Raw genomic sequence first — 22,059 nt, 5'->3', positions numbered from 1 at the left:
TAAAAGCTCTGTGGGTTCCATCTTCTTGCTCAAGAGGTGCCACACTGAAGACTCTGGTCAGTGAGTAGGGGTGGGAGTCTGTCTCAAATGAAATAGAAAAGTAGGAAACAAACATGTGCAGATAGCCACTCCTATTTTACTGGCTCGATAGGAGCTAACTTGTAACCACATGTGATGAAGGTATTAGTAGAAAGGAATTAATTGTTTCCTTATTATGTAGTGGCAAAATTACATTTTATTGAACATAGATTCAATCTGTATTTTCAAATAGTAGTCCAAATTGACCCTGGCTTAAAAAACTCCCAAATCCCTACCCATTCCTTTTATTAAAAATGTCATCATTTCTGGCAGAATGAGCTGGCAAGATTTAATCTGGTCTTGGGTAGCCACGCTTGACAATAATTTGCTTAGATCAAGTTTTTTTTTTCTTTTTTCACAATTGTGTGAGCACCACATAATTGTAACATGGCCAGCAGAGCTCAAAAAGACTGATACTGTCTGCATTGAAGTTTTGTGCTATATCTCAGCAATGTTTTCCTTTTGGTGGTGTTTAAAGCTATAGTTACTAAAGCAGCTGAGCTGGTTTAATGGCTCGCTGCGGCAGAAAGAAGTTCTTGTCCGTAGCCGTGTCCCTTTGCTAGTGCTGGGTTTGCTGTTACTGCTGTGAGTCAGCTCAGGAGCTCAGCAGAAAATTAATGCTTTTTTGTGTCTGGGTTAGTTTTCTTTTGACCTGGGAGCTGTTTCGTGGATGGCTTCTGTGAGTGCGGTAACTGGTGTAATACATGTTGTGGGAGGGAGCTGGACCTTCTGTAGGTGGTGGTGACCTTACAGATCAGCTGACTCTGTCTTACAAACCACATCTTCCTTTAGCCTTTAAATGAGTCATCTCATTCAGCCTTGGATGGCTGCAACCAAAATGCAGGATTTTCAGATAATTGGGGGTCAGGAGAAAATTGGATGTCCCAAATGGCTGTATCAAAGATTACAGCCTATGGGAAAGGGCAGATGCCACAGCTGGCTGCTCATGGAGTCTTCTTGATCCTGGATAATAGTGAGGTTTACATAAACTTCAGCTTGTAGGAAATGAATAGGGAATGAATGCCTGAAGGGGGTTATGACCTGCTTTCAGCTTCGGTTTCAAACTAATGATTGGTTTTTTCATTTAAAAAAAAAAAGTGCTGTTTTCTGTGACTTGCAGATTTCAACTTTTCTTGTTTGTATTGAAGAACATGTAGCAAAAACTATTGAAGTATTCATCTTTCCAGCCCTTTCACAGCTTTGGATGTGCGGATATAACTGTTGTGGACTTTCTTTTTTTTGCAGTTGCTGCGGGAGCTCAAGCATCCAAATGTCATTTCTCTGCAAAAGGTGTTTCTTTCTCATGCTGACAGGAAAGTGTGGCTTCTGTTTGACTACGCCGAGCATGACCTCTGGGTAAGGTGAATTGCTTGTAGGTACCGGGCTTCAAGTTTTAGTTGCAGGAAAGGGACAAGGTCAGGGAAGATGCATCTGATTAAAAACAGAATAGCCTTTTGCCCCATGTTTGTTTGGAAACATTTTCAGTGCTAAAGGAAGAGCAATGGAAAATGTTGGGTAAGCATGATACATGGTTAATCCGTGACCTCTTTAAGAAGATAAAAATCTGCATTCAGTTCTCAATAGCTAGAAATCTAGTTAAATAAATGCAGATATAACCCTCCATTATACCTAAAGTAGGGTGCAGGAAAATGTAATAGATTATGCAGATGAATTCCCTTTGAAAAATTACAAACATTTTAGAGTTTAGTTACAATATATGTCATCCGTGAATACACTAACTGAGAGTAATACCGCTGCATATAATTGAAATTTAATTCATATGTTTCAGGAGGAAGAGCTTTTTATACAGCTCAACTGCTGAAATTTCATGTGTTTGGGAGGAAAGCTGTTTATTCCTAATTACAAGATCAGCTTTCAAATATAAACATGTTGAAGGCAAAATAAATCTGATAGACATTTCGAATGGTGCTCTCAATGGAACAAGTATTGTAATACTAACCTGAAAAGATATGAAGAAAATTTGGGTCAAGGGGTACAACAGAGACAATTCGAGATGAGATGGAAATTTTGATAAATGTGCTCATGTAAGACTTGTGTAAAATGAATCATTAGTTGATTTTTCCTCTACATATAGTTTAGATGAACAGTTAAGCTGTACAAACCAAATGAAAATTAATTTCTTTTGAAAATGGTGTTCCTTGTAGTTGGGAATAATCCAGTAGTATTTGCCTCAGAACTCATTCAGCTAAGCTGAATTGAAGATATTTTCTCCTAGTTCAATGTCTTCGAAGTTCTGATAGTTGGTCTTGAGATTTTGCCTTAATTTTGTTTTGGCAATGAAAAGAGGACCAAACAGCTGAACTGTTGAGACATTTTTAAGGCTTATATACAAAACAAACAAAACATTGAAGAAATGGAATAAAGCTTTTTTTTTCTCATGCTCTGCTGCAGAAGTTTCAGAATATGTGAGGTTTTTTAGTTTCTAAATGTGCTGCAAGGCTTTTTATTTGTTTGGAGGACTGTGAGTAATAGTGACCTGTCCTTGTTTGTGTTTATACATTTCTGCATTGCCTCATACTTAACCAAAATCACTGCAGAAGCACCTCTGTTCACATAAAGCTGTTTTGAATTTCATAACTTAGGAGCGACCCTCAGTTTTGACCTTGATGTTTACGTGCACGTAGCTGTATAAACTGCAGAACTCCCCAGCTGTACCAGCTCCCTGTTGTTTGCTGTATCTGGACAGCAGAGCTGCCGGGACTGGGCTGGCCTGGGGCCCCAGGAGCGGCTGGGGCCGAGTCCTCCAGCGCTGGGCATATCTAGCACAACAGCTCTCAAACAAGGCTGGGAAAAGGGCACAGAGTCTATTAGTGCAGGAGCAAAAAGGTCCAGGAGAGCCTGGACAGCCTTTTTGGCTGTCTCTGAAGATTCATTTCTCTCTGGCCACTGCCTGAAAAATAACATTTGTGGAAGTGGGAGCTGAGGGGAGGCAAAACCTGTGTCACACACAGGCTGAGGGACGCTTGTGCGTGCGGTGCTTGGCTGACAGGGCAGGCACTGTCACCTTGTCGTCAATGTTTCTCTCCTCTGTGCAGCCCCATTTTTACCTTTGGCAGAGCAGGGATGTGCGTTTTCCTCCCATGAAAGCCAAGTTCGATGCCTGAAGCAAAGGAGCTGGGTTGCAGGAAGAGAGGAAAGGCAGTTTCCCAAAGGGGTTTGATTAGCTGAGTACCTAATTGGCACCTGGAGTATGAAAGCTCAGGAGTGTAAGAACACATGATAGAAGTTTGGTGCCAGGTTTTGGATAGACAAGATCAGGGCTGTTTTGATGATTGCACAGGTGTGAGCCATTACAGAAAAGAAGTGTGAATGTATGAGAAAGTTTGTTCTAGAAGCTGCCTCTCTCAAAAGGAAACAGGGAACTGGTTGCCATGACTGTGGCACACCTTATGCTATTGAAGTTAGTGGCACCTGGCACTCAGGTGCTAAGACAAAATATCCTTTTGGACTCCTCATTGTTTCTAGACTTCATTGCCTGTGTACTCACTTAAAATTGTTGAAGGTGTTTTCCGTGTCTGGCTTGGTAGCTGGCTTGCAGATGGACAGATTTATAGCTTTGCTTTGTCAACAGCTTCTGTTCTGAGTGTATTGTGCTTTAAGGAAATAGTAAATAAAGAAGGAATAAATTGAGGCTTCTAATTTAAATGTTTAAAACTCCCAATACAGTTTGCAAGAATTTCTGTTTGGCATTAGGTGTTGAATATTACTGTGTCATTACTACTGTAGGAAAAAACCAAAAAGTAAAATAATACAGGAGATAGGTGATGGACTTTTATTTCTGTGCTGTGATATACAAGATGTCAGCCTATCTTACCAAAAAGAACCCCCAAGCAAGAATACCCCTAAAACCTTCAAACTTTTACAGATCTGCAAGGGAATTTTCTTTGACAGTTGTATTGGGTTTGTATTCCTCGTCCCACTGTGGGAGAATGAGTGAGTGGCTGTGTGGGGCTTAGCTGCCTGCCAGGGTAAAACCATAGCAATCACTGATTCCATTTTTGAGATAATTCCTTGGGACAGTGATCACTTTGCCTTGTATAGTATTAATTTTCTAGTACTGAAGGTACATGTTTCTAGTTTTGAAAATGAATGTTAAAAGGTCAAAAAAAATAAACGCCTAAGAAGTATGCATAAGGAATTGTTAGCAGTTTTTGTGTAATGCTGTAGATTAAAACATTACACTTTTTAATTTTGATTTCTTTTTCCCCTTTACAGCATATAATCAAGTTTCACAGGGCTTCTAAAGCAAACAAGAAACCAGTTCAGTTACCTCGGGGAATGGTGAAGTCTCTGTTATATCAGATCCTAGATGGTATTCACTACCTGCATGCTAACTGGGTGTTACACAGGGATTTGGTAAGTGAATCCGCAATGGGTTTTAGCACTGGGATGATGATTGAGGGCAAGGACTGTTTTTTATACAAATTGCTGGGAAACAAAAACCTTTGCTCTAAGGGCATGTACTAATAAATATTTTTATGCTGCAGTCAGACAGCCTTGATTAGTAGAACGAATTTTAAAAGCCAGCTATGATCTGATATGCTTATGACAGCAAAGTATGTCAGATGGCTGTTTTCCTTTTTTGATTTTTTTTTAAATAAACTATTTTGAAAAGTGTTCATTTAAACAACAGGCATGTTGAGGTACAGAAAATGCCTCTGGTAGTATTACTGCAGGCAAGATAAATAACTAAATATGGCATATGTGTAGGTGGGGGAGAGGATGATTGGCTGTAAGAACTGCTGAAAAAATAAGAACTCCCTAAAATTATCAGTTTTACTTATGAAGGTAACTTTTGAAGGCCATTATCTTCTCCTGATATTTATAATCTATCAGCCATGCCAGCTTTTGAAGACTTCTGCAAATAAACTGTTTATCCAAACTGCAGTATTAGCAAAACATTTTGGACCTCAGTTAGTGTTTCTTAACCACCAAATTATTTAAAATGTTTTATATTGGTGAATCTCAGCAATTCTTATATATTTGCCTTTGAAATATGCCCATAGCTGACTCGACTGGTTCTGTCTGTTGTCTTAAAATTGGGTAGTTTTCCTGACCTAGTTGTCTGTACCTCTTATTCTTAGAAGTAAATTGAAACAAACGCTATTGAAGTATAATACTATCTATATGTGATCCTTCTAATTACTGAAGTTTCATTAGTTCATGAGAGTATTGTTAGTTTGACCTTTCATTCCCATGAGTCAGGATTACCAGTGCTATTCTGTACTTGGTGCAGTAAGTTTGGCTTCCTTGTTATTCTTCCAGAGTCACTTTTTATCTTTGAAATAGCTTTAATAGTATTTCTGGAAATGTAGGCAGTGACTTGTTATTTGTCTTCTATTTTCATGCCAGATAAATGCTTTTACAGAGTGCCAGTCTCTGTTTAAACTGATGGGAAAAGATTTGTCTTTGATAAATAACATTTGCATAAATAAAAGGAAGCTTTGGTTTATTAAAATAATTGTATGGATATTGTTTCTGATTTGCTCCTAGTTTTAGAAATGGAACAAAAGCCACAGCACTAAGGGAAAAAGTCAAAAGATCGTGGTGGCTTTGTCATGACTCATAAAATAGTGGAGCAAAACATGGTGTAGAAATATATAGTGCATGTTACTACTTAGACACACTGTTTTAAACAAAAATGTAATGACTTACTCTAATGTTCTGCCTGCAGTAGTAGTCTTCAGTATAGTTTTAAGAGGCATACAGAAAACAAATGACCTGTCATCAAGAATGTAGATTTCTTTGAAGTTTTACTTTCTACAGTTTCAGAGAACTTATGAACTTAAGTGTAATTGAGTTTAAAAAAGAAAACCATGCATGTTGTTAACTGGATGGCTCAGGAGATTGGTAACTTATTACAGAGCCTTTCACATTTAGGTCTGTAGCTGGAATACAGGTTAAGTTGGCAACTGTGAAAAACTATTACCACCTCATTTTCTGACCTATGTGAAATGAGTTGGTGGTCTCAGTCCAGCATGAAGTTTTCTTCCAGCAGAAAAACCACCATCACAATTGGCTATCTTTTGGTAATCTGAGGAAGAGACCAAAAGCTTGAGGCACAGTCTGAGAGGTCTTCCCCCTGGAACCTTGTCAAGCCATGTTGGTGAGAATCCTACAAAAGCTGTTACCCTAGATTTAGATGTGTACCGATAACACACATAGAGTTGTTTAAGTAATATGCTTGCTTTCATTTCATAAACTAGCTATTATGAGTTGACGGTGCCTGGGAGTGCTAGGAAGCTAAAGAGTATAGAACTTTGGCAGAAAAATCTGTTCTTTGTTATATTTTTCTCATAGGATAAGGATTTTTTCAAGGGTAAGAAAGCTCATTTATTGGGAAAGTAATTATACTCCATCTAAGTGCAATTTTCTGGGTTTGGGGTTTTCTTAACATGTCTTAATGAAGTTGGCTTTTCGGTAGGTAATGTTTTGGAGTTTTTTGATATCTTGACTTTTGTAATCAGAAACAAAATGTGGCATACAGTAACTCCTTTCTTGCTGGCATCCACAAACCAGGCAGTAAAACTTAATGGCTGTTAAAACCCCATAAACTTAGACTGAATTTTGTCTTCATAAGGGTGGAACTGAGGAATCTTAATTGATGTAACATTTGTATAAAGTGAGTATATTCTGTATGAAACAGTGAAAACTGCAGGAAGATACTGATTGTTTTGTACAGTGTTTTTTCTAGTCCTAGTTTGCCTTTTACAAAGGAAGTGCTCACGAATCTTAGTAGTAATTTATCTATTTAAATAGTTAACTCTTTGCTGTTTTTTTTTCTTTCACTGGTTACATGAAAGCCAATTCACCATTTCCATCGGAGCAAGAGAGGTGTTGATTATATTTTGTCTTTGAATAGTGCTGTGCTTGAGTAGTTAGCATTTCCATAAGTCTTTGAAACATACCAGTAAAGACTTTCAACAAATAAATGTCAGTCCTTTTAAAATTTCATTTTTGACTTGCATATTCTTCAGCTTTTTGTAATTTAATGACTGAGAGCAATTGAAGGCAGATTGTTTATTCATGCGCTGACTGCAGCAGGAAGGAAATAACACTTCATGTAATTACCACAAAGTACATCAATTACAATTTTAATAATATTTTGAATTTAGTTATCAAGTGTGCTTGAAACATACTGCATTTTGCTGACTTCTTTTCCTCATATTTTTTCCACTTTATGATATCCAGCTCTTGGGCTTCTTCCTGTACTCAAAGTGCTTATTCCACACTAAAAATAAGCATAAGCAGAAGACTGGCCGTATATCTCTTTTCGTCAATCTACTTCTTCAGTAGCAAGAGGAAAGAGAGGGTGGACTTAGCTGTGTGCTTGGAAGATTTCTTCAAGTAATGGGCTCCAAAGAGAGATCCCTTTGCATGGTACGGCAATTTATATGCCATACCTGTTAACGTTTAAAAGTCCATCATTACTTGATACTAGTGTATACTAGGCCTGTCCGTGCAGTCAGAATCCAGTCCCAGATAAGAGATGAGTACCCCTTCACTCGTTTTGTGTGGTGAGAGTAAGATTAGTCTGCAGTTTAAATTACTAATATATTAATAAAATATTAAATCAATAACAGATTATGCAGCAAACCTACTATTTGAAGTGCTCAGGTGGTGCAGCAACACTTAAAAACATACCACCACCCCCCAAACCCACTCCCAAACAGAAAAGAACCCAGAGAACTCACAGCTCTTGTAGTACTGCAGCTGAGACACTACAGTGAAGCATTTTTCTGTTCCCAAATTTTCAGACTAAATTCCCTGGTCTGTTTCTTTGTGCATGGTGCGAGTGGGTGCCGAGCAGATGAATTACTGCTGGGCAAGCCAGGTCTGGCAGGGGTGACACAGCACTGGGCTCCTGCTTCCCATTCCCCTCCCGCCAAAGCCATGACAGGCTCTTGGCCTTTCTCAATAACATCCGTGAATTAGTTAGTTGGTCTGGGCTTGTGTTGCTGTGGACGTGACCATTTGCAACTAGCACAGGATACTGCGGCCTGTTTAGTGTGTCTGTAGTGTGCATCTCAGCTAAACTGCTGCTGTGGGATGAGCACTGGTTTTTTAATAAGCTTTGGGGCAGACTTGCTTTAATGCAGTTGGGATGTAGCTTCCTGGGGCCTGGACTCGTCCCAAGGGTACCTGCTGCCAGGTTTGGGAGTAGTGGGAACATTAAAGATGTTCTTTTGACAATAAATGAGGAGAAGCCACTGCCAGGCCATTGGGATTTTTTTTGTAGACAACATCTTAGTCACTGCTCAGGCTCTGGCTGTGAATCACGTAAGTATGTGCTTTAGGCAGGGTTAAATATACGGAACTTTTACTCAGCCTATTTACCGTTTTCCACGTTAGAGCTCTTGAATCTGAGAATGTCTTCCTCATCGATATTCAAGGATTACTTCAGAAATACAGGAGTGCCCTTTGGTCCTGATCTAGTGCTTACAAAACTGTGGTCATTTGAAAGAATGAACCTCAGTGCTTAAAAACAAACAGTAGGAAAAGCTGTGCACATGACTCAATATAAGTTAACTGCTTTTAAAAGCAGGATGGTCTTCTACCCTGCTTAAGTATATAGACAGATAATAGGCAATATGTCCCAAAAGGTATTGTAATGACTTACTGGTGATTTGCTTTCAAAGAGGAAGAAAAAACAAACAAACAAAAACCTGCAAAAAGGCCCCAAACAAACAAAACCCCAAACAGACAACCCAAACCCAATCACGGTTGGCTGTCAGCTGTTGCATTTCCAAGGATTTTTGTTTCCAAGGTGTTTTTCATTGTGTGTGTGCTTTCCTGAGATCAGAAAAGAAAGACACGTCTGGCATAACCTTGTTTTCTCGCATAGGCTGTAATAACATGCTTTTAAGTGAGTTGTGATTTACTATAATTTTAAATATTCTACAGTTAAAATAGCATTCTTTAGTGTTTCTTAATGCTGCTATTTGCAGGGAACATGACTATTCCCTTGCCTGCCTTTCTGAGCATTTTCCTTATGTTTTGGATTAAACTTTCAAACCAGTAACTAATCAAAGTGTAGAAACGATCAGAAGAGACTACAAAACTAAGTATTTGATGCTCATACCAGTGACTTAAAAAAAATAAAAGGCAAAAAAACCCAGACACGCACACAACCCCACAGAAATACAGGGTATATTGCTGCAGTACCATGAGCCTTCCAGTCAGAGAAGTGGAAGGCATACTGCATAGAGATCTTTGAATTCACCATACAGAAGGCAATAGAGCTATATAAAATCATTTGCTTCATGTAAGCTGAGCATGGTGAGGCCACTACTCTCTCTGAAAGGTCATAGCAATCAGGGGAGGTTCCTGAGGGGAAAAAAACCAAATGTCACTCCAATCTTCAAGAAGGGCAAGAAGGAAGATCTGGGGAATTACATGCCAGTCACTCTCTCCTTGATCACTGAGAAGGTGATGGAGAGCAGTCAGCATGGATTTATGAAGGGGAAATCATGCTTAAGCCAGCCTGAAACCTTCAGTGCCTGCCTCCATGGATGTGGGAAAAGCTTTAGTAAGGCTTTCAGCGCTGCATCCTGTAAGATCCTTGTGGACAAACTAATGAAGTACAGACTGGGTAAGTGCACAGCTAAGTGAAGTGGATTCAAAACTGGCTCAGCTAATGGGCTTAGAGGGTTGTGATCAGTGACACGAATTTGAGCTGGACACTAGTCTCTGGTGGAGTGTCCCGAGGGCTGATACTGGGTTCAGTGCTGGTCAGTATTGTCATTAATGACCTGGACAATGGGACAGAGCAGCACACCCTGCACAAGTTGTCAGGTGATTTCGAGAGATAACTTCCAACCTCAGCCTTCTGTGAATGTGTTGTATCTTCACTGTTTGATCTTTCTTTGAAAATTCGGTTACTGCTTTTTCGAAATCTAAAATCTAACTCATGACAAATCAATAGAAGAGAAGCTGTGGTGAAGGAATGGTGAGGTGTGAGTAAGAAGAATATCAAAGATCAAATAGCTCTTGTAGAATAAGGAACAACGTGAAGAAAACAGTGAAATACAAAACCTTTTCAGTGAAAGAGGGTGTTTTTGTGATGTACCTTGACTGCATCATGATGAGAGGGAGAATATAGTGCCATTTGCTTTTCTTGAAGAAAAAAAAGATGATGTATCTTTACAAGGTTTTTGGAAGCTGTGTGGTCATAAAATGAAAGATCTATTACTACTGGATCATCAAATCGTAACCAACATTGGGTATGAAACGCACTTGGAACCACAATATTATAGAAAGAGATACTCAAGTCTTGAGCAATTAAAAAATTCATCCATTTGTAGGATTCAAGTGTTACAGAGATTAGTATTTTTAGACCTGTCTTGGATTTGCCCTACGTCTTTTATTCTTATGTGGAGTAGTATTCCTGTTGTGCTAAAGGCACACTGAAATCACATGGAAAAGGTAAATGAAAATACAATGTTCAGTCTACTTCTCCAGTTGTATTTGGGTCTTCATTGCAACACTTCCTGGTGATTCCATAAATTGGGCATCTTTACCGATAGGAGCAGATTTTTGAAATTTGTATGCCATGTCCATTCAAGTAATTCTTGAATATGAATGTAATCTTTCATAGCTTTTTACAGGTTGATCGTCTTTATCTTCAGATCTCATAAGCAAGTGCAAAGTGATTTAACAAGTTTTAAGCAAGAATCGTGAAAGGACAGTGTAAAACTCCAAGGTTTTTGAAAATATGTGACATGAACAGATAGACCTGAAAATATTTTCTTATCCATGCAACCAGTGTTTAGCAAAAAAAGGAAACCAATGCTGTAAGTTTTTGATTATCTTTGGCTACATGATGCTGTTAAATTCCTATTTATAGTAAGATGAAGTGCTGAACAGGGGAACTTTTGGTAGATGTTTTTCTAATTGCAAGTATAAAGCTTGTTTGTAAACTTGATTCATATGAAAACAGGGGTGCAAGGAGAGCTCAGAAATCTCACGGTTTCAAGAACATTTTCCAAATCTACTTATTAGACAGCTGGTTTCATTCTAAGCCCCATTTGCTTGATGGTCAAGTGCAACCTTATTAGAGTATAAGAAATATGAGTAATTTTTTCAGCCTTTCGTTATATTCTGCAGGTGTTTCCAAAGGATCTGACTATATTGGTTTGTGTACGGACTTCTGTTTTGTTTGTTGAAACCTAAATGTGGTTTATCAATAACTTTTGTGCTTCTTAGCTCAGCATTTCTTTTCCATAAATACTTCTCAAAATAATGAATCCTCTGCAGTGATAAAAGCTAAGTCCCTCAACCTTGTCATTTACAACCGACAGTGATACGGGCAACACTTTGTGCTCTATTTATTAACATACCTTGTTTTGAAATGTCAGTAAATACAGTCTTTGTCTGAACTGTAAATGGAAGGTCATGGTGGAGCAATGTATACATTGTTAGAAGAGCTTTGCTAATTTAGCTTGCCAGTAATGTGAGCAAACCCAGGCAGACTTAGTCTCAGACTGTTAGTGGCTAGAGGAGATGCAGCTGAAGTTTCTGAACTTAGAGTTCTGTTGTCCGTGAAAATTTCTACATCAAAGAAGCACAAGGTCTAAAAAAGAAATGGAAAAAGACCGCTTATTTATCCACCAGATGTCTTGGGGACAAATGAGTACAACACAGTATCTGGAGACGTTAAGGTACATTACATGTTTTTTGATATTTTAGTGAGATGTTTTTCACTTACCTGCTGCAGAACTGTCAGACACAAGAAGCAATGAAAGCAGAGTACTTTTTTCCTGATGTTTCTATGTCATCGTAAATCAAATAATTTTTAACCTGTGATCTTGGACCAGTTAACAGGTAGTGAAGAATTGTTGCGAAAGGGCAACTGCAAATTTGAGGCTGAAAGTAGCTTGTAGTTTTTCTTCATATGGCTGTAAATGCTGTTGTGAAAAGTGCTGCTTTTATTTCCTCTCTCCTCCTTCCCCTAGTGCCCTTCAGTACTAAGTGAAATGTTTCAGAACTGGTCTTTATAACCATTTACATCTTTACATTACAGGGTATCAAATCAAGGCAGGGCTTTTCAGTGCCTTTCATCAAAAACTGATGTCATTGTAGTGGCTTTTGAGAAGTTTGCCCTTGTTTGGTGGAACATACATTTAATAACAGCACCAGAAACATGTCTGTCCACATATTGCATACTGACTTCTAAACTGGAAACAAGGTGGTGCTTTGGAGTTTTAGGTAGGAGAAATGATAGATAGCATTGCTGCTCCGGTCTCTAGGAAAAATAGCTGAAAAAATGCAAATGGTGTTGCATAGTCCATAGTAAAAAACCTTTATGTTGGTCTACTGATTCTGTGTGGCTGCTCAAGAAGACAAAGCTTATCCGGGCATGCATGCCTTTTTTTGCCAGTTTCCCCAAGTGACTTTTGTGTCTGTTAGCAAGTTTTTTAATCTGTTAACAAATTTCAGATCCATTTGATAAAATGATACGGTATCCAAATGTTCAGATTCTTTCAAACTTCATGACAAGCAGATGTAAAATAGAGGAGGACGTGTTCTGGGAGAAATACACGGAGTTGCACTGAGGCTGTTTCAGTTTAGCTGGACTGCGCTCTGAGGATCGCTGGTGACTGCACACTGGGCCATGGCCACCGATGGCAGGTGGCGAAGGAGCTCAAGGGTTCTGTCTGGGGGAGCGGCAGGTGTAGGAGCAGCTGGAATGTGCCCAGTGGGAAATGCAGGAGGAACATGTAGGGCTGAGGTGCTGAGGACATGGGCTTCAGGAGCTGCACCCATCACACAACACCTTGTCTTGTTCAGAAGCTCCAGACTGAAAGATTTAATGGTGAAAAAGAGAACAGCTGAATTAATCGTACATAAAGTACATAAAAGATTGTTTTTAAAAAATACTCTTTTTTTGATGAAATCTTTTAACAAACATTTAATATCTTCGTTTTTTATTGGAGCTATTGAAACCTCACGAGTGTCATTTACCCCTTCCCCAAGAGAATAAGGGCTGGTCAGACTGTGAAATCTTGATGCTGATAAAATTAACTCAGCCAAACTTACAACTCCTGCTAGTTATGAAGAATGTTCAAAAAGGCACTGCCAATTTAAAATTATATATAATGTATCTGTTCTGCAACATCTCGGAATGAAAGTATGGAGAATCCTGTAGCGGACTGATTTAATGGAGGGCAGGGGGAACATGTAGCAAAGCAGCAAGTCGAATGATTGAAAATTTTGGGGTAGGAAAATTACACAGGTAACAAAGTGTTTTGAGAAAATAGTAGGTGTTACCCAATTAGTATCAAATTTAACTAGAAAATGTCAAGGATTTTGGTGAAGATTGTTTTAATGTAGAATTGAGGAAAGGTGGGGTTTTTTTTTTAATATGGAAATGTGTTTGGGGCGGGGGGATATTTTTGATCCTCATATTGCTCACAAAAGCAGTACCACTTACAATTCATGATAGTGCATATGGCACTTTGTTCTTTCTGACTATGTGAGGAAGATTGGACTATTAAGAGATTTCGAAAGGTTTACTCAATTATGTTACTTGTGAAGTTATAGGAGCTCCTTGTGAAAATTGCCTTAATTGTTTAACTGTCCAAAAGGCTTGAGGTTTCTATTACTGGTTGTTTATTAAGCAACTTTCAAAAGGAAGTGTTTAAAAATGCGATGTTATGAAAATCTTTAAGCTACCCAAAATTGTCTGACAGCTGAGGGATCACATCGCTTCACATGTGCCAAACTTGGCATTTTCAGTCATAGATTCGTTTAGTAGTTGTTACTGCAGCAATCTCAGAGTCCATTTATATTGCCCTCGCAAAGGCTTCAGAAGGGAGAACAAGTTGTTTGCCAAAGGAATATGCATTAAAACCTGTGCGAACTTTGTTGCACAGAATGGGTGAGGAGGAGGAGAAGCAGCAGCAGGATGCAGCCGTGTGGATGTACTGAAGGGTGGTCAGATCACCGTAGTCACCTTTTCCACCTCCAGGTCATTTTCCCAAGCACTTAAGCACAATAAAGATTTGGAATTTTTCTGTATTTCACAACTATTTTTTAATGCCATATTAGAAAATATTCTGCTTTCTTCTAATTTCAGTAGCAGAGGATTTTTTCAGTACTGCAAAGTGAGTTTTCTTCCTAGTAAGTGTAGTTACTCTGTCATTCTGTCTTGCATTTCTGCCCTTTTCAGAAAACAAGATGCCCACATGCAGAACCAGGTTCTTTATTTAAGGAGGCCACATTACTTAATGTGCTGCTTTATCAAATTTGGATTTGCTAAGATGCTTTTGCTGTTGTTTTTCCTCAAACTTTAAAATATTTTCACTTTTCTAAATTCCAGGGCATTTAAGTAGGTTGATAACTGAAATACAATGATGGAATGAGAACTGTATGGGTGTAATACAAGTAATATCTTGAATATCAGTCATATATGGATATCTGATATATGGAAAGTGTTCAGATCTATCTGTGTATATATATATATATGATAATTCTTTTGAAGTCCTTTGCATGTGTTTTTTGTATTTTTAATAACTAAAGTCATGCCCTAGTTAGGTGAAAATTTGGGGATGCAAATACATAAACTGATGGGCTAGATTTTTTTCTCTGTAGCTTTTAACTTATTCTTTTGTTATTAGCCTATTTTTTAATGTGCTAGATTTCCAGGATGGCCAGATATGTGGTTATGGTGCTGGGAAGAGAGTCATGTAAGTACTCCTTCACTGTTTGAAGGCTCCATCAGTCATCTCAGTGTGTTGCCATGCAGCAGTGGTAGGTAAACTGGCTGAAATAACTCTCATATCCAGATATATAAATACAAATAGAGATAAGACTTCTACAGAGGAAAGACATTCTCAAAACCTCAGATCTAATTCCTCTTGTAAAGGTAATGAGCTGTACTAGCCAGGCGGAAAAAGTAGAGAGGTATGGAGGACCAGAAGCTCTTTGATCATGAATTTACCTTTGAAGTAAGCTTAGTCAATAAAAACCCTGCAGTAGGATTTAGTAAAAACCCTAGAGTATTATTTTAGAAACACCTAGATGCAGTTTGCAGTTTAGATTTGTTGGGTTTTAGTACTGAATATGTTGCTAAGATTGTGGCAAAGTTATTATAGCACTGCGTAAAATGCTGTGGAAGATAGGAATAGAAATTGTTCAAAGTAGAGGAAATAGCTATAATAATGTGGAGGTTTTTTTGCATCCTGCTGTAGAAAGAAAATGCAATGATCTATATGAAAGATCTATACTCGTAGAGGAAAAGTTGAAAAGATGATAAGAAAACAGCCCTTTGATTAAATCTGAGCAGTTTCAAAGTAGCCTGTGAAAAATTCACCTTGTAAATTGGGCACACTTATCCCATATAAAAGCTTGCCATACATGAACTCCCAACTTCATCCGGCTTGCTCTCAACATGCGTGACACAAAACTTAATCTTTGGGGCATTGTTTCAAATATTCTGTTTGTTCTGCACACAAAGGTGCTTTAACAAGTGAGCATAATAAATTATGTAGGCTTTTACCTTTTTAATTTTTTCCTTAGCCAGAACAGGAGGAGTTCTGTATTGGCCAGTGCAGGTAGGGTGATACGGAAGTGATGAGGGTACTATTTAAATGAAAATCAAAAATAAAATAGGGATGTTAAGGAAAACGGCATGGACTACCACAGCTGCATGCAAACCAGGAAGTAAATAAGGCAGTTTTCTTCTTTTGTGTGAAAGTATGAGATTACGATACCACTGAAGGCCTATCAACCTACAGAACCCTCTCCAACAAAATGAGTGAGAGCAAAAATGGTACTCAGGCATTTTATTACCCATTCTAAATCCTCACTTGCGAGGCAGAACTGTAAATTGAAAGAGGAGATGGAATTGTCTCCAGAATCACGTAGTACCCAAAAACCAGTTTTGGTGCCTGCTCTCTTCTTGTGTTTGATCCTGCTGTGAGGTGTCCACAGCATCCAGGGTCACCTTGATCTTGGGAAACGGTAGTAGCACGTGTAGCAAAACTCACAGGAAACATATTTCTGCAAGACTGTTTTAATTTATTGCTATTACACTTTTGAGTTAATGATATTTGACATGATAGCAGCATTTTTCTCTGAAGTTGTTCTAATGATGTTTTTGCCTGTCATATCCACCTCTGCCTCCTTGAATTTCGTACAGGAAGTCGGGCCCCGCAGCCTGTCCTGATGTACTGATGTACATTTTTAGGGAGTGGGAGAGTTTGCCTAAACAGTATAACTAGATTTTTGTTTTTCTTTCAATTCTAATTCAGTTCCAATGGAGGTGATAGAAAGGCCTTTGTTTTAGCCTGTGCACAGGCTTCAGTAAGTCACGTTGCCCCAAGCTGGTAGTAACTAAGTGAAAGCAACTGAAAGACATTCTTGGGATGTGTTCAGAGCATGAAAATGTAGTAGTGAGGCCAACAGCTTTCATCAGGCTGAAACAGAGATAAAATATGGTGGTGGTAACTAGCAGAAGGCTTCCTGGCATGGATACGGCATCCTTCTATCCTCTATCCTATCCAAATACTTTCTGTACTTTGAAAAATTGTGAGCATGTGTGCTTTGATAATTTAGGGTTTTGGTTTTGTTTGGCTGTTATTGGTAATTTTGATGGTTTCTGGTTTTAATTAGAACTTATTTAGATTCTTGATTTATTTTTTTAAATTGCTCTGAGATGGTCTTTATAAGAAGATAATTAACAGGAAGTATTAAGAGATTATTTTTAATTTTTTTCCAGTGGTTTTCACAATTCATGTATTTTAATATTAATAATAATTAAAATTTTAATTAATTATAGAAATAATTTAAAAAGAAGACTTTTAATGTTTAGATTTTATACATGTTGGATTCTATGGAGCCATTGTTTTCACCAGTGTTTGTGGTGGTCTTTTGATGATAATTTATTTTCAAATCTGTTAATAGATGTGACTGAATTATTTTGTGATTGCGCATCGTTGAAATCAAGGAAATCAACTGCAGAAAGGTGCTGATACTATCATTTCAATAGGGTTGTATTGGCATTTAAATGGTGCTAAAGTACTATTTAGTATTGAAGTAGCTGGTTTTGTTTAAAGTGGAAAGAGAACTGAGTTATTTTCTTTAACTATAAAATGATTAAAACAAACAAAACCCAGTTCCAATCCCTAGGAATGCACCTTGATAATAAGGAAATGTTTTGATGAATGTTTTAATTACCTGAAGATGAACAGGGTTGTTCAGACAGATTTACCTTAGAAGCACAAGTGTTGTGCGGGTCACAGACCCTGAGTTGGGGTGTGAGTTTTGCAAGGCTGAAGCCTGGGAGGTTTTTGCTGCAGTTTTACTCGTCCTAGGACCTAACTGGCAAGTGATAAACCACGACCAGATTTTAGATTTACATGTCACAGAAGTGTTCTTTCTAGTAGGCTACAACGTAGTAAGCCCTGGCAACTGTCCTGTTAAACCTTGTTGGAGTTGTTTTGCTGGTGTGGTGTTTTATGTATGCGTGTATGGGTTTTTTTCTTCAGTATAATTGAATTGCAAACTTCACAGCAAGACATAATAAACTTATTTGTGTTTCATGCCTGTCAGGTTCACATACAGCTGAAGAAGTTGAATTTTTTTTTTATGATTGTGGTGGTGTTCATTTGTATCTCTTCCTGTATTCTATAAGACTTGAAAGTTTAAAATATTGAAGAGTCAGTCATTATAAATATTAATAGAATCATTGTTGAGGCCATGATTGCAAAAGCAAAAATTTAGGGATAAAAGCACCTGGCTAAGTATTGTTCTTCTTAAGCTAAACTACTTTGTAAAAATGAAAACTAATTTTATCCTTTTTTCAGTTAACTTGGCTCATCACAGGTAGAAGTGGGTGGGAGTCTGGTCAGTTCTGAAAACTGGTGGCATAGCCATTAACGATGCACAAATATTAGTGGTGAATGGAAGTCGTTGTGACTCACCCCATCAATGTGAACCCGCTACTGAGTAATGTTTTAGTAACCATACCCTTAAGTATGGGATTGTCCAAATGAAAATTGATTAGCATGATGCTAAAACCTTATAAAAAGGTGCATTAAAATGGAGATATAAAGAAGGTGAGCCTGTTCATAAATATACATGGGACTGCTGCAAATGGTTAATAAGTGGAGGGAAAAAAGGTAGCATCTATGTTATACTACCACAGATAATTCAAAGGAATTTTGGCTACTCATTGATAGGTATGTTTAAAATCAACCTTTGAAAACTAATGAGTTCAGAAACAGCCAAGTAGCAAAAAATACATGGAGTAATATTTCTTACAGACTTGGTTTGATGCTAAAAGTACTAAGTATGAAAGATTGTAATGGCTAAGCTGTCTAGAAACGCCAGGTTTTTTCTTCACTGCTTTGATGAGTACAACTTGGTGGAAGAAGGACCCAAGAGCAGAAGGCCTTTCCTGGAGTGTGAGAAAACATCCTGTGATTTCCAGACATCTAGCATGCCAATATAGAACAAGTAATCATCTCCTGCTTGTAGTAACTTGCTGTGAGCAACAGAAATGCTGTCTCTTTTTTTTTTATATGATCACATCTTAAAAATTAATAGATTTGGATAATTTTCATGTTTGCATTTTTTGTCTTCAAGATAGAAATGAAGTAACTCTGAAGTCTGAGTTTCCCCTCTGAATGAATACAAACATTTCCAGTGTATGTTAAGAAGTAGCATGTGACTGTGGTGTTTGTTCAAATGGAACAATGGTTTGAAAAAAATAAAAAGAAAAAAAATAAGCAGCAGTCCTGTAAAAAAGACGTGAAAAAAATGCATGGTTCATAACCTTCGAGTGAGTCCATAGCCTTACACAGTGAGGCAAAACCAGCTAGCATCCCAGGATTGTATAAAGTGGCAGATGCTGTGCAAGGCATGTAGAATGGTCTCTCTGCTGTATTTGGTGTTAGTGAAGCCTCAGCAGCAGCAGGGTGTCATTTGGAGCACTCAAGTTCAAGCACGTAGGTGGCCCCAGGCATAACAGCCAGAGGGAAGCAACAAGAAGGATCATATATCTGGAAAAAGTAACCCCCTGGGAAGCAGTGAGCAGCAGGGAGCGCTTTTAATCCAGGTGATAGAACTGCAGAGAGATGCACATCTTCAGAAGTTTAAGATGAGGTGCTTAGGGACATGGTTTAGTGGTGGACTTGGCGGTGTTAGGTTAGTGATCGGACTTGATGATCAGAAAGGTCTTTTCCAACCAAAATGATTCTATGATTCTACGTTTGGTAGTTTCCATCTTCTGGTATAAATGAGTCTAAGTCCTTGCAGGGGAGGAATGGTTGGTTGTTCTTTCTGCTGGTGCGTAAGAGAAGCAGCAGTAGGAGCAACCTTATTTGTTGTGTTAGAAGCAAAGAACAAACTCTGCCATATAGAGAAGGGGGGAAGGGAAAGGATTGCCTGGGAATTGCGCAGCCATCATCATCAGAGACTCTAGGATCTGATGGGTGAAGAGAGTGTGATATCGTCTGTCACATCAGGCAGGTGAAAGAGGGTGATAGCCTGAAGTTCTTCATAGGTCTACGAACCTTTTGGTATAACCTGTGGGTTTTTTAGCTCCTTTATTTGAAACTAACCTGCTGCTTAGGATTTCTGTTTGTGCTTTGCAAATAACGATTAAATTAGAAGAGCTTAAAAATATTTCAGCAAGGATCTTCAGTTTCTCTTCAGTAGTAAGTGATTAAATGCACAAGATTAGGTTTTGCATAGAAATCACACAAGGAGTCCTACAGAGCCAGATCTAGGACAAGATAAAAGATTTGGTGCTGTGTCATGGTCATAAGGCCATTGTTCCATGAGGATAAATTATTCCCCTGCTGCTGAGGTGGGCTGTTATGGGGAGAAGGGTGATTTTTCTTAACTTTTGCTCTGTGGGGTTGTCAGAAAGTTGTTTTGTTGGTCTCTGAAGTACTCAGCTGTGTATCGCTGCACGGCTCTTCACATTTGGTTCAGGATCATAACAGCTTTCTCATTTGCATTTGTCTGGTGTGAGCAGATTGTTTTACTTGGAGCAAATGTGCCTCTATTAGAACAAAAATGGGTGACTTTAAAAAGTTGATACTTTTCAGTTATAAAAAAATAACTGTTTTGAAGTGGTGTGTTTTCAGAACACAGTATAAAAATTGCTGAAAGATTTTTCTTCACTTGCTCAGCCCAAGTGATTGGAATAAGCACTTTAAACTTTCATTTTCTCTGTATAACTAAAAACACACTGAAATTTAACAAATGTATCTGAAGTTTTTCCAGATTTCTCCATTCTGTTTCTAGTGACTTCTTATTTTTTCTTTGCTAATAAGTTTCTGATATGTAATAATTTGACCAAAGAGACAAATCTGGGAAGTTGCTGTTTTTCTGCAGATGATGAACTTGAGTCAAAGGTATCTAACAAGCATCTCTGACCCACTTTTTAACTTTTGTTAGTGGACTCAAATGTTTTCCAGAGAGTCCTCAAAATGCTTATGTTTTAGGAACACCAGTACTGTCCCTTAACTGCTTTCTGGTTCCTCTGTTGATTTTAAATACGGATTAATGGTCTTGTTTGGAAAATTCTTTAAACTAACAATGTTGTTCCAGGATACTAATGCAATTATTTTAAAATATGAATCTTCAGAATAAGACCTCTGTTTTTAAATTTAATTTTATAATCTTTAACTGTGATTTGTATCTCTTTACAGTGCTGTGACTATATCACTATTTTTGTCTGTAGTAAGAATCTTCTGTTTCAGTGAAGGGCCTTTGACACTAGAAAGAGGTGAACTGCTGTGAATGGTTATTCTGGAGCTACTTGAGGTTTTTTTGTTGCTGTGTTTTATTTTGTGGCTTTAGAAGCCTCCTACACGGATTTCTAAATTGTCTGCATTTTTAAATGTTTTCTGTAAATGCTGAGAGAAAAAAATCTGAGTATGAATTGAATTGTAGCTGTGTGTTTTGCTAACCAGTACTGCGTCTTCTCTTTGTGTTTCTCTTATCTGTACCTACCTTGAACTTGGAGTAGAAGATCTTTGGGGCAGGAATTGTTTCCCAGTGCTGTGCTGATTAATCAAGTGACATAATAGAGTCTTTGTGTGAATATGGCTCCTTGTCTCTATAAACACCCAAATAGTAAAATATTTTAAGGTAAAAACATCATGAGGATGTTACAAGCATTTTTGTAGAGTATTATCAACCTGTGAAAATGCAGCATCAGAAATTGTACTTTCGGTCAATTTTTTTTTTATCTGAAAAAATTTTGGTGCCTGAGTAATATATCGTTAACTCTAAAAATATTAGGCATGTAGCTTATTAGCATCCCAGTATATTGAAGCAGCTTTTGTAAAAGATGTACATACACTCTTTTTGAGTCACAGCGTAGCGTGTTTTCTTACTTAGCAGTCTGAATTGCTTTAAATTTCAACATTAAATCTGAATGTAAAGATTTATGCTGCTTGTTTATTTCTAGGACTTTTCTAGAAGGAATCAAAATTGAATGCTGCGTGCCCACATACCGCATTTTTTTATGTTGAAGCAATACTTACCTGGAGTGTATACCTTGGTTAAAGAAAACAAAACGGGGTAGTGGTGTGGGATACAAGTTCTTCTGCATCTCACTGAGCTAATGCAGCACAATTTGCATCTATTATTATTATTATTGCTGTAGAAAAGATAAAGGGATATATTTTGCATCTTTCACCACAGTCAAGCTATGATGTTTTCTTCTGCCTTTAACCTGATCAACATGCAACACCTCAAATTCCTTTTATGTATTTTGTACGTGGATTGTACAGTTTCAGAAATCCAAGTTGAAGCCTTTCATAAGCAGCAGTAATTAAATTTATAAAGGAATTTTTTTTCTGGATTATTAATTTTTTGCACCTTGTTTTACACAGTGTGAATCGCTACTACATCGATAGCAAATTGTGGTCTTTTGTCTCTTTGAATATTTTTACACTAGAGCCTTATAGATTAAGGAAGACCTGACAGTTTCCCAGCATA

General features: G+C 37.9%; 1 protein-coding gene across 11 annotated transcripts in view; it reads left to right on the top strand.

Annotated features, from left to right (window-relative positions):
- The window catches only part of CDK8 (cyclin dependent kinase 8), an 80,541-nt gene that overhangs the window by 32,900 nt on the left and 25,582 nt on the right, over positions 1–22,059 (top strand). For 6 of the 11 annotated variants that reach the window (XM_080358658.1, XM_080358657.1, XM_080358660.1 and 3 more), the window contains exons 3-4: positions 1,324–1,434; positions 4,315–4,455. In XM_080358658.1, coding sequence (XP_080214784.1) covers positions 1,324–1,434; positions 4,315–4,455 — 252 coding nt within the window. Of the gene's footprint in view, positions 1–1,323; positions 1,440–1,498; positions 1,594–4,314; positions 4,456–7,348; positions 7,480–14,737; positions 14,787–22,059 lie in introns of those variants that run through there. The other 5 variants (XM_080358656.1, XM_080358662.1, XM_080358661.1 and 2 more) reach the window with 5 other exon arrangements.

This window comes from Nesoenas mayeri (assembly GCF_963082525.1).
Source record: "Nesoenas mayeri genome assembly, chromosome: 1".
Taxonomy (NCBI): Eukaryota; Metazoa; Chordata; class Aves; order Columbiformes; family Columbidae; genus Nesoenas; species Nesoenas mayeri.
This window is presented reverse-complemented; position numbering and strand designations above follow the sequence as displayed.